Source organism: Spermophilus citellus, assembly GCF_964194105.1.
Source record: "Spermophilus citellus genome assembly, chromosome: 1".
Lineage (NCBI taxonomy): Eukaryota > Metazoa > Chordata > Mammalia > Rodentia > Sciuridae > Spermophilus > Spermophilus citellus.
In genome coordinates, this window is record NC_138182.1 from 149,868,657 (window position 1) to 149,888,293 (window position 19,637).

General features: G+C 37.6%; 1 protein-coding gene across 1 annotated transcript; it reads right to left on the bottom strand.

Moving 5' to 3' along the window:
* Positions 1-1,440: 1,440 nt before the first annotated feature.
* Positions 1,441-2,422, bottom strand: LOC308647535 (olfactory receptor 2V1-like; the record flags this gene model as incomplete). The annotated part of the gene is made up of 1 exon (XM_081291716.1): positions 1,441-2,422. Exon 1 carries the CDS (start codon positions 2,386-2,388, stop codon positions 1,441-1,443), a length of 948 nt encoding a protein of 315 aa, XP_081147842.1. The 5' UTR covers positions 2,389-2,422.
* Positions 2,423-19,637: the final 17,215 nt, after the last annotated feature.

Here is a 19,637-nt window from a genome sequence, read left to right on the forward strand (position 1 = left end):
TAGTCTAGGTCCTAGCTTTCAAAGCTTTTGCTTCCTCTTTGCTCTTGAGGTACCAGCACAAATCAGGGTAAGTCAGCCTTCTTAGAGGCTTTGGAGTGAAACCTTACCGGTCCCACTGTGAAATATGAATACCAGGTGATCAGTGTACACTCCTCATATGTTTAAACTCCAAGAACCCAGGTTTCAACAACCCTAACCAATGGCAGACATGGGTAGCACATGCTTGTAATCCCAGCAACTTGAGAGGCTGAGGCAGGAGGATGGTAAATTTGATTTCAACTTCACCTACTTAGTGAGACCCTGATTTAAGATATAAAATAAAAAGGACTTGTGGTGTAGCTCAGTTGTAAAAGCACTCTTGGGTTGTATTCCCACTACCAAACAACAGCAACAACAAAATACATCTAACCTTCTACCTTTGTTTTCTGTATCCTAGTGATGGAAATTACATACTTTATTTTTTCCCTCTGTTTTCCCATTCAACTCTCCACTCTTTGGTTAGCAGTTATTTATATCAAAGTTTATCTGTTGAAATAATTAATGTGATTTAATTCATGATTGGATTTTGACTGGTGCATAAGTCTTAATGTTTCAAATTCTATCTTTATTTCCATGTTCTAACCTTCTTCTTCCAAAACAGGTTTAGTTTTATAGTTGCAGAACTTGAAATACTGAAAAGAGTTGGGTGTGGTGGCATTATACTTGTAATTCCAGTGACTCAGGAGGCTGAGGAAGGAGGATTACAAGTTTGGGGCCAGCCTGGGCAACTTATGAAGACTCTGTTTCAAATTAAGATAAAAACAGCAGGAGACTGTGGTAAAGTATCCCTGGGTTTAATCCCCAGTATCAGAAAAAAAAATGCTTCATAGATATTACTCCATTTGATAATTTCTTCTTGGTTTTTAAGACACAGAGCCAAATATTAGTAATGAACAAATAAACAAGACATGAGCCCTATATAGTTAACATTTAAACAGTAGAAATATATTTTTATTTTTTAAAGGAGGCTTCAAATTGTCTAAAATGGAGCATGGGAGAAGGTTTAGTACAATTCATGAAGAATTATAGAAACTCAATTTCTACCATCTGGAAAGTTTCCATTGAAGATATTTGTATTTATGAACTTGAATCATTTAATATAACTTTCATATAGAAGGTATGTAATGGGAATAAAAAGCACTCAATAAGACACAGGCATTACTGAGAAGATTTTAAAAGTAGAGTGAATTTAGTTCAAGGATGTTATAAATAATCAATAATGACAATGAAAGCAATGCATTGCTCAATCATGAGGTTTTAGATTTACATGTACAAAATCCCTGTGGGGTAGGGCAGATGTTATGATTCTTACTTAATGAAGAGGACACAGACATTCACAAAGGGTAAGTGAACTACTGATGCTACCCAGTCAGGGGATAGCACACAGAAGACCCTGGCTCTTCAGTGCTGGCTGTCAATCCTGCAATGGCCCAGCCCTTTCCTTAGTGCCCCCATTACCTCCCGGTTCCTCAGGCTGTAAATGAGGGGATTGAGCATAGGAGTAAGGACTGTGTAGAACATAGAGACCACTTTGTCATGGCTAGGGACCCTGTGTCTCTTTGGCCTCAGATAGATGAACATGGCTGCCCCATAGAAAAGAGAGACTGCTGTCAGATGGGAAGAACAGGTGGCCAGGGCCTTTTTACGGGCCTGAACAGAGCGCATATGGAGCACAGCCCCCAGGATGCGAGCATAGGAGGCCACAATGATGGAGAAGGGAAGGAACAGCATGAAGACACAGCAAGCAAAGAGCAGGGTATCAAAAAGGGAAGTGTTTGCACAGGCTAGTTTCAATAAAGCTGTCACCTCACAGAAGAAGTGATCCAAAGTCCTTGAGCCACAGTAAGGTAAGTTCATGGCTGCCACCATCTGAATCATCCCATCCAGTATTCCAAAAGCCCAGGAACTCCCAGCAATCTGGAGACAGACCCTCTGACTCATGAGGACAGGATAATGAAGTGGGTGGCTAATGGCCACATAGCGGTCATAAGCCATGAGTCCAAGCAAGAGCCCCTCTGACCCCACAAGAGACACAAAAAATCCAATTTGTATACCACATCCCACAAAAGAGATGGACTTCCTCCCAGACAGGAAGTTGACTGCCATCTTTGGTACAATGTTACAGACCAACATGAGGTCCATGAGGGAGAGCTGACTGAGGAAGAAGTACATGGGTGTATGAAGTCGAGGATCTATGTAGATGAGGGAGATGAGGAGAACGTTCCCACAGAGGGCGACCATGAAGACCATCATGACTGCAGAGAAGAGGACAAGGTCAGTCTGGCTGTGGGAGAAGATGCCCAAGAGGATGAATCCATCTATGGATGATTGGTTCAACCACATTCCCATGGTTTAGTTATTCACAGTCACCTGCAAATGTGGATAGAGAAATTCTAAATTCTTCCTCATTCAGATAAGTCTTTTGTAATTCATTAGGCTTCAACAACACATGCTTTGGGACATGCAAGAGAATGTTCTTTGATATTCCCTTGACACAGATAAAAGGATCTCTGCCAGTACATAGGATTGGATATTGTGTCTATATTTGTTCTTATACCCAAAAGACTAGAAACTGAATTTTTGTGTCACAAAACTATTGGTCAATCCTCTTTCAGCAGATAAAATCTTGGCTTTCCCATAAGGCACCGACTTTTTAACTGGTATCACATGGATCTGGTAAATTAGATTTAATAGTAATGGACTATGAGTAAGATAACTTACATATGCTATTAAAGCAAGGTAAAGGGACTTGAGATGTTCCTTATTATTGATTTTGTTCTGGCCCAAAATCTTGAAACCATTTTTATTCCAATATTTCTTTCATTCATCGATTGAATGCACCAGAGAACCTCTTGGTTATAGAGTCAGTTTTTTTTTTTAAATTGAATTAATTCTTACTATCCCCACTCAAACTTTCTGGTCCTAGACACCATCCTCTCACGATTGGATTATTTTATGTTCCTCTGTAGTCTCCCAATTTCTCTCTTTGAACATCATAAAATCTGATTCTCCTGACATGTAAGTCATATGATGTAAATTGCCTTGGGAAAGTATGTCAGTGATTTCCCAAATTACTTCAAATTAAGGCCAAATCCATGTGGTGACAAGTAAGGCCTTCCATTGCATATGCATGCACATATACATGTACTGACCTATGCTCAAAAGGATGTGCCCAAGTGTCCTTCCAAACAATAACACCCAGATAGGCTATTGGTAGGAGCAAATCATTGTTTCCATAGCCTTAAAGCACCATCTTAGCCATACTGACCTCAGTCTCAATCAACCAACAGAACAATCCAGGTTTTGCTCTATCCCTCACAGCAGAAATTACTCCTCTGTGCTGAGGGTAACACACACACACACACACACACACACACACACACACACACACCACGACCTCTGAGCTCATTTTACCATGCTTCTTTTGCTCACTGTGCTTTCTTAAATTTCCTAAGACAAACTAGACACATTCCCATCATTAGTTCTTTGTATTTTTATCTCTATAGCATAATATTTTCCCAGAATTTTATCTCTTACCTGTCTCATACCTTTACATAAATGCCAACTTTTTGAGTTAAATAGCCATATTAAAACTATTTTGGACTCTCAAGTTCTTTTGATGATTTAGCTTTCTTCACAGAACTTATACCATTTAATCACATGTATTCTGATATTTTTGGATCTCTACTGTCTGCTTCATTCCACTGGAATATAAGCATCATTTATTTTTCACCTTGACATCTGGCAGCCTTAGTAGGGTACCTAGTTTATCTTATGACCTCAATACATACGCTTTGAACAAATAAAATAACTTATGAGTAGGTGCTATATGGTTGCAAGATTCATTTTTTTTTTGAAACTGAAAACCCCCTTCTTAGGCTGGGGTTATATCTTGGAGATAGAGCACTTATCTAGCATGTGTGAGGCACTGGGTATGATTCTCAGCACCTCATATAAATAAGTAAATAAAATAAAAATCCATGGACAACTAAAAAGAAAGAAAAGAAAAAAAAAAAGAAAAACCCCTTCTTAAATTGTAGGATATCTTGTTCTTGACCTGAATATAGTAGGATGTTTTAGTCAGCTTTTTTTTTGCCACTGTGGCAAAAAGACCTGAGAAGAACAATTTTAGAGAAGGAAAAATTTATTTGGGTCCCATGATTTCAGAAGTCTAAGTCCATGGACATCCAACTCTATTACTCAGGGCCTCAAGGTTTGGAAGAACACCTTGGCAGAAGGGTGTGCCAAAGGGAAAACAGCTCAAGATATGACCATTAGAAAGCAAAGAGAGAGCTCCTCTCAACAAGGAAAAAATATAAGCCCCAAAGACACACTCCTAGTGACACCGCCAGCAACTCCTTCAGCTGTATACATACCTGCCTACAGTTACCCTCAGTTAATGCATTCAAATTGATTTATGCACTGATTAGCTTAAGAATCCCAAACCCAACAATTTCAACCCTAAACTTTCTTGCATTGTTTAACACATGAGCTCTTGGGGGGACACTTCATATATAAACCAAAACATAAGAGTTTATTATTAGATTCCTTTTGATGAAGAATAATTAGTGATAATACAGGAAATACCCTCAGGTTATAAGAAGGTTCTCCACAAAGAATGAAATTACACCTCTGACATATTTGTAAGCTGGTTTATTCATGTCTACCTTACCTCACTGCAAAGATGAAGTGATGCAATTACACAGGACACAAGACTGTCTGTGCAAAGATCCAGAGTAATTTCCTAAATGAGGATGGAACCAGCTAGATCAATGACCAGGGAATTAACCATAGGGCCTGTTTCCCTATAGAACAGAGCATGTACTTGACTTATGCTCAAAAGGATGTGCCCAAGTGTCCTTCCAAACAATAACACCCAGATAGGCTATTGGTAGGAGCAAATCATTGTTTCCACAGCCTTAAAGCACCATCTTAGCCATACTGACCTCAGTCTCAATCAACCAACAGAACAACCCAAGTTTTCCCTATCCCTCACAGCAGAAGTTACTCTTCTGTGCTGAAGATGTGTCCAACAGGACACAGAGGCACTCGGCTGTGTGCACCTTCAAGGACATGCTCTCCCACGGCTTTTTCCCACCCACTGTCTTATATGAGAATACCATGTATTTGATGAAGGACATTTCTTGCTCCATCCTGGGTGGCTCTCTTGAGCTCCTATGGTCACATTCATTGTGTGTTCAACGCCTCTCCTTGTGTGTCCAATGGGGTTGCCCTCCCTAAAGTGGAAAAGTGGAGCTCTTTTTCTACCCTGAAGAAATACCTATCCTCACCTCCTTCTCAGCTCAGTTAATAGTGTATCTGTCCAGGTGCCCCAGTCATATCACGTAGGTTATCCTTGACTCCTCTGTTTCTTAAGCACACATCCCAACTATCAAAAATCACTGCTGGCTCTTCTTCCAACATATACCCACCCCAGAACACTTCTCACTCCTGCTTACTCCTACCTAGCTATGCCATCATCATTGCTCCCTGGATAATGGAATCATCCCATGACTGGACTTGCCTCCCAATTCCTCACTTACCCCCACCCCAGTCTGCTGACCCACAACACTAGAGTGAACTATCTCTATTAGAACAAAAGCCAAAATGATGTCTGAATAAATGTAAGATTTTCATCAGTGGGCCCTTTCACACCACCCAGACCTCTTTTCCTTCTGCTTTCCCCAGAATTTCTGGCTCCAGTCTCAACATTCTTCCTGAATTTGCTCCCACACTATAGGGAGACACCAGCCTTGGGCACTTTGGCACTTGATCTTGGCTCCTCACAGAAGGCTCTTTCTAGATATGCTTTGCCTGGTTCACTCATTTCCTTTTTATCTTCTCAGCAAAGCTATCCCTCAGTGCCCTATTTAGAATTGAAAACCTTCTTGTATCCCTGATCACTTTCCGGCCTTCATTTTCCCATAGCATGTGAGACCATAAGGCATACTGCCTTTTATTTGTATGGTTTTGTTTGTTTTCTGCCTTTCCAACTAGAACCTATACCCCTTGATGGCACTTTTGTTGATAGTGTGATCCTGGGCCCCTACAACAGTGACTTGAATACACTATATTCTCAGTAAATATTTGTTGAATAAGTAATAATGGTATTGTGCAAAGAACTCAGAAATTTCTTCTAGCATGTCACATGCTATTTTTATTCTTAATTTCAGACTTTTTTGCTAGGTGTTCAGTAATTTCATTTTTTTCTTTTATAAATAACAACACAAAAGAAACCACCTTATTGTATAGTATTCTTTAGAGAATGGAAAGGCTTTTGCCCCATATCAGTCTTTACTACTTGCCCCTTCATATTCACTTCTCCTCAGTTGTTTTTTCTCTCACTGCTATAGGCCATTCTACAATCTGGGAACCCCTAGCTGAGCCACACAGAGGGAAAGAAGACAGAAAAAAAATTAATGAGAAATTAAGGAAAGAAAAAGAGAGAAGTAGCTGGGCACAGTAGTGCTGCCTGTAATCCCAGTGACTCTTGGAAACTTAACGAGACTATGCCTCAAAATAAAAAATAAAAAGAATGATAAAATGGCCCTGAGTTCAATCCCTAGAACCAAAATATAAAAACAAAAATAGAAAAGAAAGAAATAGATCAAAGGAAGAGGACTATAAGAAGGCAAACACCCCCTAAGGGAAAAAAAAATCCTGATAGAAGCAAAGGATGGAGGAAGGGAAAAGGTTGCTAAATACACAGGAATGAAGAAATGAACCAATAACTAGCATTATAACTAGCAAGGAGGAGAGAAGTGGGGTGAGAGGGTGACAGGGAAATACCTTCACGCACCTTTGGGCAGGTCTCCTTCAGGAAAAGAAATTCAGGAGTGATACACTGTGAAGTAGTTTCTTGCATCAGAATAACTTCATCCTCTTTCCTCTGCATTTGCACTTACTACTTGAGAGGGGACATAGAACAGCTGCTCCCTAACTCTGACCTCTTTCCTCAGTTCTACCCTACCTCCTCAGGCAAAGCACATCATCTGTGGACTCTCTAGTGCAGACATCAGGATTCAGATAAATAACAGCTTTCAGCAAAAGGGGAAAATGAGAAAAGAAGGCCTAGTTAAGGAGATAGTGGTGGGAAGGTGGAGTCAGAGGAACCATCTGTGCATCTGCATACACTCATTGATGCCTGGCTGCCTTCCACAATGCAACAGCCTCTCACCTATCTCCCACGTCCACACAGGTTCTTAATGCAGAGACTGAGTAAGGAGTTGAAGCTGATGATTCCCAGGGGAGCCTATAATATGCAGTCCTGGAAGAGGAACTCCCAAGCTTTGAATTAAAAAGACCCAAAGAAGGAATTTAGAGATAAGGAGAATGACTAGCTGGGATAAAGTGAAGAAATCCACCAGGAAGGGTCAAAGGGACAACCAGGGCAAAGGAATGTGCGAGGAGTTTCTTGGTACCCTATACCTATGTCGTGCCTATTACAGCACTTTCCTTATAACATCAAGGACCCTCATAGAGTCTTCACTTATGGCTGCCCCCTTGGGTCCTTCCTGAAACAACAATTCACACTTGTCTTTTGCCTGTCCTCTAGAACTCAGCCTATATCTGTTGATTGCCTGTGATATTCAGAGAACTGGGTGAGGTGGTGTGCTAGAGTGAAATGCTGACACTGAGCACAATCCTAGTTCTGAAGAGTTTATAACCTAGTGGGAGAGAAAGATGGTGCCAGGGGGACTGCCGTCATCTCAAGCTGTTTCAGATATTTCTGTATGGCCAGTTAGTGCCCTTCATAATTTGGTGTGCTGCAGTTATGCCTATCAACCTGGTATAGTGATGGATAGCACCCCGTTTTACTCTTAGTGTCCCAGGTTGGACAATAAACTTCATGGTCACCCTGGTGTTAGCTTTATGTTCCATGGAAGCAAATCTCTTTATAATGGTGAATTCATTGGGAAAAAAGTGGTTAAATTGCCAATTTATGTTTTCCTCTTAGCTTGAATTTTAGTTTTATTTGACTGGTTTTCATTTTATTTTTATGACATGAATAAAATATCTCACCTGATGCACAAATCTCTCTCTTGTGTCTCTATTTCTAAAAGACACTAATCCTGGTATGTCAGGGTCCCACCCTTGTGAGCTCGTTTAACCTTATTTACTATCTTGCCCCAAATACAGTCATGCTGGTCGTTAGAGCTTCAACATGAATTTGGGAGAGACATAAACACTTCTATCCATAACATATATCAATGATACTCTTGACTTTGATATCAAATAGACGTTTTACATAAGTAGGAAAATTGAATCAAAACTTTTTTTGCATCTGTGAAATTTTCTAGTTTGAAAATGAACTACAAGAAAAGCTGAGTTGAAAGCATCAGAACGATATCAAGATAGGCAGGAGGTAGGGGCCAGTACTACTGAGAGAAATGTACTAAGGTGAGATTAACCTTATGGATGATTTCCCTTTGAGATATCTGTTGATAAATGGCTAGCAGAGGGGCTAGAGTATAACTCAGTGGTAGAGCACTTTTCTAGTATGCATGAGGTCCTGGGTCTGATGCTCAACACTGAAAAACAAAACAAACAAAACAAAACACACACACAAAAAAACTTAGCAAGGGATTCATAAAATGATTAACTGAATATAAAGCAGAGACCAAAAGTCTTGGGAGTTGAATTGACCTTTCTATGAGAGAATTGGAATCTATTTTTAAAAGGTTGGATGACATATTAGAACTGAAAAATAATAAACTAATTTTTTACATAAAACACATAAACTAAAACTAATCTGTAGGTAAATAAATGAATTTACTTCAGATTAGACATAGTTGAAGACAGAATAGTTATCATTAGAAAATACTCATAGGTCTTCAGACTGATGGCTGACTTCTTATTATTTATACTAGAAAAGATAAGATGATCAAATAACATATTTAAATTATTGAAAGAAAAAAATTCCAACTAAAATTGATATCCAGAAAATATTTTCCCCCAAAAGGCAAAATAGACATTTCTAAGAAAAAAAGGAGAGAATTTTTGACCAACACTTCTTCACTAAAAGAAATACCAAAGGAAGCTGTTCACATGAAAAAAATAACACCACATAGAAGCAAGAAATTTCAGAAAAAATGAAGGACAACAGAAAGAATAAATGTACAAATAAATATAAATGATGATTGTACAAAACAATAGTAATGAAATGTGAGTTTTGAAATATGTATAATTTATGCAGAAAAATAATATCTCCCAAGGGGGGATCAGATAAATAGAGTTTCCTGGAAGTAGCGAAAGTGCTCATTTACATTAGAATCTAGTATGCATATTATAATTTCTTATGAAATCAATAGAAGAGTTACAATATGTGTAACTAACAAATTTACCAAAGGAAAATGGAAAATGGAAAAATAAAATACTTAACCCAAAAGAAGTACAGAAAAATGAAAAATAGGAGCACTAAAAATGTGGGACAGGGATTGGGGTTGTGGCTCAGTGGCAGAGCTCTTGCCTAGCATGTGTGAGGCCCTGGCTTTGATCCTTAGCATCACATATAAATAAATAAAATAAAGTTCCATTGACAACTAAAAATCTATTTTTTTAAAAAATTGGGACAAATAGTAAATATCAAGATGATAAACTTGAACACAAATATTTCAGACATCATGTTAAATGGAAATTAAAGCATATATATCAATTAGAATCAGAGATTATTGAGCAGGGTTTAAAAAATAATAACAGACTAAGAACATATTGAAAATAATAAATAAATAATAATATAAGGATACAGGAAGCTTGTATATATATTATAGCACGTAGTTTTATATACTGATATGCCATACAAACACTAACCAAAAGAAGTTTTGAGCAGTTTTTCTAATACTAGGCAAAAGAGATTTTAAGATAAGAAACATTACTAAAGGTAAATAGGGATATTTTGAAATAGTTAAAGACTAATTCACCAGGAAAATATAGCACATTAAATTTGTATTAATATAATCACCTTAAAATATAAAATAAAAAAATTGACAGAAATGGAGAAATAGAAAAATATCTAGTATAATGGAATATTTTAATCTCTCTCTCAGTAATTGAATAAGAAGACCAAAGTAAGTAAGTTTACAGAAGACTGGAATAACTGACTGGTATACTTGAACTAATTAATATAAATGTATTACACCACACTTAACAATCACAGAATCCACATTGTCTTCTACATTTATGAATATTGAGTGTGTACTTGGTCATAAAACTGTGTCAACAATTATCATCCACAATACAGCAGAGTGGGAAGCCTTCACTCTCATTTCATTACAGAAAATACCTTGAAGAGAAATTCAGACTCTAAGAAGTAGAATAATCCCCAGAATCAAAGAATATGGGAGCAATTACATTTATATGTATAAGGCCAATTTTAATTTATCCCTGTCAGCTATAAACACACACACACACACACACACACACACACACACACACACCCCTGTCTTGGTCCCAGTCAGCAGAAGGGAGTGGTGCTGTCAATTCACATCTGCAGGCAATGGGGGCTTGGGTGCAGGAGGACTGTTGGAGTGTCTTTCCCTATTGCATAGATTGTGCCTTGGTAATCTGCATTAGTCAGGATGATGGCTCTGCATTGCATACCACCCATGGAGAGCCCACAGCCATATCTCATACTTGCAGATATCCACAAGGCTCTATGTCACTTAGAAGGAGGCCCCATGGAGAAGAGGTAGTGTGCAGTGTCCTACTGCAATTAGAGCAACAGCCCTGAGCCCTGCATCTTCTGCTTCTGCATGCAATAGAAAAGCCAGCAGATTTAGCACAGCACCCTTCAAGCATCCAGTCTCAGGTACCTGGGCTGACAAATGAGAGCTGGCTGGTTGGAAGTCTATAGCAACCAGGGTAGTGGTTTCTGTGTCCTGGCACCTCTGGGGGATCCAAAGCTGAGGAGTGATGAACAACTTATAAAAGTCCCAAATTCTGATGAAATCCAACCCAAGAAGACTCAAAAACAATTTTCTCCATCATGGTATGGTTTACTATAAATAGCTCTAACATCAACTTTGATATATATATTATATTATTTTGATTTGATAGCTGTTGCTATAGTGTTTGATATTGTGCCACTGATTTTATTTCTTCTAATGTTTTAAAGGATTATTTTGAATCATTAGCTCTTTTTTTCCCCTAGCTCAGGTTTACATTGCTCCTCTTACCCACTCTTTCTCCTCTTACATTACTTGCTACTGCCTCAAATCCCTTCCTCATCCATCTTTTCTTTTCTTTCTTTCTTGCCTTGGTTTGTATTATTCTTTATTTTATTTGTTTGGTTATTTTTCTTTTTTCTATTTTCTCTTTCCATTTTTTCTCTTTCTATTTTCAGTCCCTAAACAAAGTAATAGCAATTTTACTTTCTTTATTAACTAATTTTTCAACCTATTCTGAACATTACTGTAAGTTTATAGCTGAATTAGAGGAACTTTGGAGAATGCTATCGACAAGTTTTTGCATTTTCTAACATTCATCAATACATAGCTTTGTTCTGAAATGATTTTTATAAATAGGATTTAATGTCTTTTTTCAAAGTGGTGCTGATACTGGGAATAGCAGAACACACACATTAAAGGAAAATATCAACACCTGGATATTCGCCTAGCCTGGGGTTCTTAAGGAAAAGAAGCTCACTAAATAAAAGTAGAAGTGATCCAAACATGTGGGTATTCATACAAGAAGCACGAAAAAGTAAGAGAACAAACCACCTAAAATAGTCCACAACATTTCAACAATTGATATCACTGACTCCAAAGAGGAGAAAACATCAGAGAAAGAACTTAGAAAGATGATAGTTAAAATGCACAGTGAGCTAAAAGAAGCTATAAGGAACGAACTTAGAAAATACAGGGAGTGAAAGATCATTTTAATAGAGATTCTGAGGAAGAACCATATGGAAATCCTGGCAGTGAAACACTCAAATCAAATTAAAACGTTAATAGAAAGTATCACCAGTGGATTAGATCACTTGACTATAGATTCTTGGCCTTAAAGATAAATAATCTTGGGGCTGGGGATGTGGCTCAAGCGGTAGCGCGCTCGCCTGGCATGCGTGTGGCCCGGGTTCGATCCTCAGCACCACATACCAACAAATATGTTGTGTCCACTGAGAACTAAAAAATAAATATTAAAAATTCTCTCTCTCTCTCTCTCACTCTCTCTCCTCTCTCTTTAAAAAAAAAAGATAAATAATCTTGAAAATAAAGTAAACAATAAAGAGAAGATGCTAATAGACTATTACCATAATATTCAAGAAATCTGGAATAACATTTAGAGGACAAATTTAAGAATAACTGGGGCAGAATAAGGTTCTGAAATACAAACTAAAGTAATGCACAATCTTTTCAATGAAATAATAATAAAAATTTCCAAATCTTACAAATAAGATGAAAATACATGTAGAACTCCAAATATGAGAAGATAAAAACAGATCATCTCCAAGACACATTATAATGAAAATGCCTAGTATACAGAATAAGAATAAAAATTTGAAAGCCACAATAGGAAAATTGCAGATCATATTTAGAGGTAAACCAAATTCAGATTTCTTTTCTTTTCTTTCTTTTTTTTTTTCCAGGTAGGAAATGGCTTTATTATTGGCCTCATGTGTGTCATGTAGTGTACAATGTGGACCCCATGTCCGGAGGAGCTGCCTGCACATGCAGCTGCCCCTCCAGGCCAGAGGCCAGGCCTTCGCCCACATTACTGGGACGCCAACCCCACCCTCCTGCACATTCATGCTTGAGATGCTGAGGTACAAGGCAGGCCCAGGACTGGGCCCTCCATCCCTCGGCCCTCCTTGGACAGGGTTCCAGGAGGGGCCAGCTGGGCCTGGAAGATCAGTCTCTTTGGTTTTATGATCATTTTAAAGAAGGAAAGACACATTCCACAGTCTTTAAAAAATAGGTGTCTCAGGAGAGAAGTCAGGGCTCTCACCCTGGATCCCCTCGAGGCCCAGCATCCATGTCCCTTAAGGTCTGCAGATCAGCCAATGTGCACCCAGCCCTCCCACAGTCACTGTCCCGAGTAGACCAAATTCAGATTTCAACTGATTTATTAGTCAGAACTTAAACACCAGGAGAATATGAAACGCTATATACCAAGCCCTGAAAAAAATGAGTGCCCAGCCAAGATTACTATATCCAGAAAAACTATCTTTCAGAATCGAAAATGAAATAAAAAATTTCCTGATAAGCAGGAACAAAAAGAATTCATAGCCACTAAGCCTAAAAATGCTATTAATTAAATGGACCTAACAGACATCTACAGAATATTTCATCTATTGACAACAAAATTCACTTTCTTCACAACAGCACAAGGCATTTCTTTAAAATATATCATATTTTAGGTTGTAAAACATATCTTAGCAAATACAAAAAAATAGAGAAAATTCCTTGCATCCTATCAGATCAAAGTGGAGTCAAACAAGACATCAACAGCACTATAAAGAACTGAAACCATTCTAACACCTAGAGATTAAATTCCTCACTTTTTTATGAGGAATGGATCACCGAAGAAATCAAGGAGAAATAAAAAGCTATTAGAAACAAATGAAAATAAAGTCACTTCCAGACCCTTTGAATGTGGTGGGGTAGAAAGAAGTCAGTGTCTTTCATGTGAAGCGTGTTGGCTGGTGGGAAAAAAGGGGTGTGTGTGATCTGGCTTCTCGGGCCATCGGTGCCCTGAAGCACCAGGACGAAGCCTGTGTCCTAGTCACTTGGGAAAGCCCGGTCCTGCTCGGGCTGCCTGGCTCCTTTTCCATGTTCTTAGTAACTGAGCTGAAAGGACCGAGTCTGCAGCTCTGGAGTTGCCACCACTCGCCACCTGCCAGTTCTCAAGTGAGCTAGCTTGTGATTAGCCATAGAGCTCACTCCTGGAGTTAGGACTTAGTTACTTTGCGCTCTGTGTTTAAAATGCATAATCCATTTGCTGTAGCCAGCGAGGCTTTAGGAGGCCGCAGTCCAGCCAGCCTCGCCACGTGTCTGCCATTTGCATGCAGTATTCTCACCGCGTTGAATGACTGCTTCTTGTTTACCCTTTGGAAACCCTGGGATGACCAAGGTTTGGGGAACCCACCTGAGACCACTTCCTAACAAGTGAAGGCCACTAGGTGGTTACTGGAAGGAGATGGGGACTTGGCCCGCCGGCTCCTTCCGCCTGAAGTAGCTGCCACCCAGTGTCTGTGTTCCTCATCAGTCAAATCCAAAGTCAGGTGATTTGAACTTGCATTTGAAAATGTGACCACTCACAACACCTATCCTGCCTGAGGTGGTGGGATTTCACACTACTCTCGCTTAAGGGTAAAAATTAGATAATGTGGAATTAACGTTAATGAGATGCATTACTAAGAAACCTTGGAGCATGCCGAGTTATAACTGTTGGTTTTTCGGTTTGATTTCCTTTTTTCTTAGAGTAACCTCAAAGCCGAGAAAGATGGTTTTACCTTTACTGACCCAACTGTAAATATGTATCTAGACTGTTTTTAAATGTGTTTCCTCATGAATGCTTCATTTGGCTCCAGGAAGCCTGTATCACCTGTGTAAATTGGTATTTGGGCACTTTATATTTTTCTAAAAACGTGTTTTGGATCCTGTACTCTAATAAATCATAAGTTTCTTTTTAAAATTTTTTCCAAAAGTTTTCTCCATTTTAAAAAGCCCTGTTATAAAAGTAGAACTTTCACAATGTTAAAATATGAAATATTTGGATATAGTAACTTCTTTTCTCTCTAAATGAATGCCAAGATTTTTTTTTTGTATAATGATTAATAAATGGAACTTACCCAGAGGAAAAAAAAAAAGAAACAAATGAAAATAAAGATACAACATTTCAAAATCACTGGGACAATTTGAAGGCAATTCTAAAAGGAAAGTTTATAGCACTAAGCTCCTATTAAAAAAAATAGGTTCCAAATACATAATCTATCATTACACCTTAAGGCTCTAGAACAACCTATTACAAAAATCAGTAGGAAACAGAAAATAATTAAGGTCAGTTTCAAAATCAATGAAATTGAAAGTAAAAAATGCATAGGATCAGTGCAACAAAGAATTGGTGCTTGTAAAGATAAACAAGATTGATAAACTCTTAACCAAACTAACCAAAAGAGAGAAGATCCAAATAAACAAACTAGAGATTAAAAAGATCATCATAGACACTTCTGAAGTACAGAGTATGAATAGAAAGTATTCTAGAAAATTTTGAATAATAGACAAATTCCCAGAGACCTATGACCTGCCCAAATTGAACCAGGAAGATATAGAAACCTAAACATACCAATATTAAGCAATGAAACTGAAGCAGCTAAAAGTCTTTCAACAAAGAAAAGCCCAAGACCACATGGATTCTCAGCTAAGTTCTGTTAGAACTTTTAAAAAACTAATTCCAATTCTCCTCAAAGTATTCCAAGAATTAGAAAAGGAAGGAACTCTGCCCAATTCCTTCCAGGAAACCAGTATTACCCTGTTAACAAAACCAGATAAAAACACATCAAGAAAAGAAAATTTCAGATGAATATATATGATAAAAAATCCCTAATAAAATATTGAGAAATCACAATCAGAAACACATTAAGAAGATAGTGCACTATCATCAACTGGGTATTATCCCAGGGATGCAAGGTTGTTTCAATACAAGCAAATGAATAAACGTAATTTACAACACAAGTAGAGTTAAGGACAAGAGTCACATAATCATCTCAACAGACGCAGAAAACATTTGACAAAATCCAGCACCAATTAAGGTTAAAAAAAAAAAAAAGACTAGAGAAACTAGTTAGATAGAAGAATCTAACCCCAACATTGTAAAGGACAACGGCATACTGAATGGAGATAAACTGAAAGCATTTTCTCAGAAATCAGGAATAAGATAAGGGTGTTGACTCTCACCACTCCTATTAAACATAGTTCTTGAAATTCTAGCCAGAGCAATCAGGCAACAGAAGGAAATTAAAGGAATACAAATAGGGAAAGAAAAAGCCAAATTATTTCTGTTTGCTGATGACATGATCCTATATCTAGAAGATCCAAAGACTCCACCAGAAGACTTCTAGAGCTGATAAATGAGTTTAGTAAAGTAACAGGATACAAGATCAACATGCATAAATAAATCACTTGACACATTCCGATAATAAATCAGATGAAAAAATTAGGAAAACTATCCCATTTACAATAACCTAAAAGAACTTGGGAATTAATCTAATGATGGTGAGATCAAAGACTGTACAAAGAAAACTATAGAACACTGAAGAAAGAAATTGAAGAAGTTCTTAGAAAATGGAAAGCATTCCCATGTTCTTGGATAGACATAATTAATATTATCAAAATGGCCATACTATAAAAAAGCAAAATATAGATTCAATGCAATTCCCATCAAAATTCTAATAACGTTCTTCAACAGAACTAGATAAAACAGTCCTAAAATTCATTTGGAAGAATAAGACCTAGAATAATCAAAGCAATCCTAAGCAAGAAGAATGATGCTGGAGGCGTCACAAAACCAGATCTCAAATTATACTACACAGCTGAGGTAATAAAGGTAGCATGGTATTGGCACCTAATCAGACATGAAAACCAACCGAATTGAATATAAGACACAGAGGCAAGTCCACATAAAGACAGATATTTGATCCTTGACAAAGGTGCCAAAATATATATTGTAGAAAAGATAGCCTTTTAAACAAATAATATTCAGATGTAGAAAAATAAAACTCAATCCCTATGTCTCACCATTATGGTTTATATACAAGGTGTCCCTCAAAAGCTCATGTGTGACATAATACTACAACATTCAGAGGTGAAATGATTGGGTTATAAGAGCCTCAACCTAATCAACATGTTAATTCACTGACAGGGATTAACTGGGTGGTATCTGTAGCCTGATAAAGTGTGACTGAAGAAGGTTGGTCATTGGGGGTGTATCTTTGGGATACATATTTTGTCCCTGCTAAGGAATGCTTTCTCTCTGTTTCCTGGCGCTACATCCCGAGCTTCTTTCCTTTGCCACATCCTTCTGCCATGATCTTGTGCCCTCTGCCCCAGAGCAATGGAGTTGGCCATCTATGGACTGAGACCTTGGAAACTGTGAGCCCCCAGAATAACTGTGATCCTCCAATTGTTCTGTCATGTCTTTTGATCACAGCAGTTATATTGTTGATTAATATACTTATCCTGTACATTAGTCACTATGAAGTGAATCAAGGACATAGAAATCAGGTCAGAAACTCTGCAACTGCTATACTCCAACATAGTGCATAGGCACTGACTTTGTTAACAAAACTCCTAAAGCACAAGAAGTAAAATGCTCATTTTTGCCAAGTGTGTGCAATTTGAAAATAGCCTATAGAAGCAACAGCAAAATGCAAGTGACAGAAAGGTTCCAGAGGAAGGAATAAACCTGACTCTCAAAGAAATCGTTGGAAATTGTCATTTGTTGCAGTACCAGCTTTACATTTTTCATTTCGGCTCATTGGTGCTAGTGCTCATTTTGATCACACATTTGCAATTTATAAATAGCTTTTAGCAGCAGCAGTGAAAGGGTTGTTGTAAGGAGGTTCCAGAGGACGTTTCAAACACAGTTCACAATGGGGCCTTATTCAATTGAGTTCCATTGTAGCACCAGGTTCACATTCTTCATATGTGTCCATTAGTGTCAGTGCTTATTATGGCTGAATATGTGCAATATGAAAACTGGCTTGTAGAGTAGCAGTGAAATGCAATTGTCAAGGAGGTTACAGACAGCAGTTCTCACTTAATTTACAGAAATGGCATTAAGAATTGCCTTATGGCACTTTTACCTAGTGCTAATAACCCATTGTCTAAATGTATAATAATTAATGTATTCATTCACTTACAGAGAGACATCTTGATTACTTCCAAGTTTTGGCAATTTGAATAAAGATGTTATGAAGAAGAACAACAACAACAACAAAATTGTCCCATGGTACAACACCAGTTTTACACTGTTATGTTTGTACCATTTCTTAATGTGGCCAAATAGGGGTCATTTGAAAATGGCTTACAGGAGCAGTTACTACTAAATGGAAGTGGCAGGGCCTTTCTAGAGGCAGGTTCTTACTTAATGCACAGAAAGGGAACTGGGTAGATAAGCTATGGAACCAATGTAAATGCCCTTCAATTGATGAATGGATAAGGAAAATGTGGTACATATACACAATGGAATATTACTCAGCCATAAAGAAGAATGAAATTATAGCATTTGCCAATAAATGGGTGAAACTGGAGACTATTATGCTAAGTGAAAGAAGCCAATCCTAAAAAAAAAAAAACAAAGGCTGAATGTTCTCTCTGATATGCAGATGTTGGCTCACAATAGGCAGGGGAGTAGGGAGGGAGGAGTGGAGGTTCACTGAATTAGACAGGGGGAAATGGAGAGAAGAGAGGAGGGATGGGAATGAAAAAGAAAGTAGAATGAATCAAACATAACTTTCCCATGTTCATATATGAATACAAGACCAATGAAACTGCAATCATATATAACCAGACGAATGGGAAGTTATATTCCATGTATGAATGATACATCAAAATACATTCTATTGTCATATATAACTAAAAGTACAAATAACAGAAAGTACTATAGAAGAAAAAAGAAAAGGCATTGGGAATTGTCCACCATGACAGCAACAGGTTCACATTCTTCTTATCATCCCATTAAGGCCAGGGCTCATTATGGCTGATTATGAGCATTTAGAAAATGGCTTAGAGGAGCAGCAGTGAATTGCTAGTTGCAGGATAGTTCCAGATGCTGGTACTCACTTCATCCACAGAAAGGGATTGGTAAATGTTCAGCATTTCATTTCGGCTCATTGGTGCTAGTGCTCATTTTGACCACACATTTGCAATTTCACATTCTTCATATTGAGCCATTTTCTTGTAACAGTATAAATGGTCTAAAACTGTTCTGGTATTTTTTTTTTTCGTGTGTGTGGATTATCTGTAATTTTCTGTATATGGGATCATGATATCTATATATATATCCTGCTTTATTCTTTCCTATTTGAATACCATTTATTTATTTATTTACTACTTTTGCTTAATTACTCTAGCTAGGACTCCATTAGGCTGAGGAAGTTTCTTTCTATTTGTAGTTCACAGAGTTTCTCTCTTTTTTCATCATCAAAGGGTATCACATTTTGGTCACATGATTTTTCTGCATTAATTGAGAAAATCATGCAAGTTGTCCTCTCTTTGTTGTGTTTAGTCTCATGGCATTATTTTATTGACCATTTTATCTCTGCAAAGTCAGTGATAATGTCCTTATTTTCATTTTAGTTGTTTGTATATTCTTTCTCTTTTTTGGTTCATCAACCTAGCTAAAATTTTGCTCATTTTAGTTAATCTTTTGAAGAACCAATTTTTATTTTGCTTAATTTTTTTGTTTCTTCCTTTTTGTGCTTGGGATTGAATTCAGAGCTTCATGCATGGTAAGCAAGAACTCTACCACCAAGCCAAACCCTTGGCTTGTTTCACTCTTTCTAGTTGTCCAGTTATTTAAAGTTTTTACATATAAAATTTTGTTATTGTTTTGACATCTTTTCCTTTTTTTAATTGTAGACTTTTATGACTATTAAT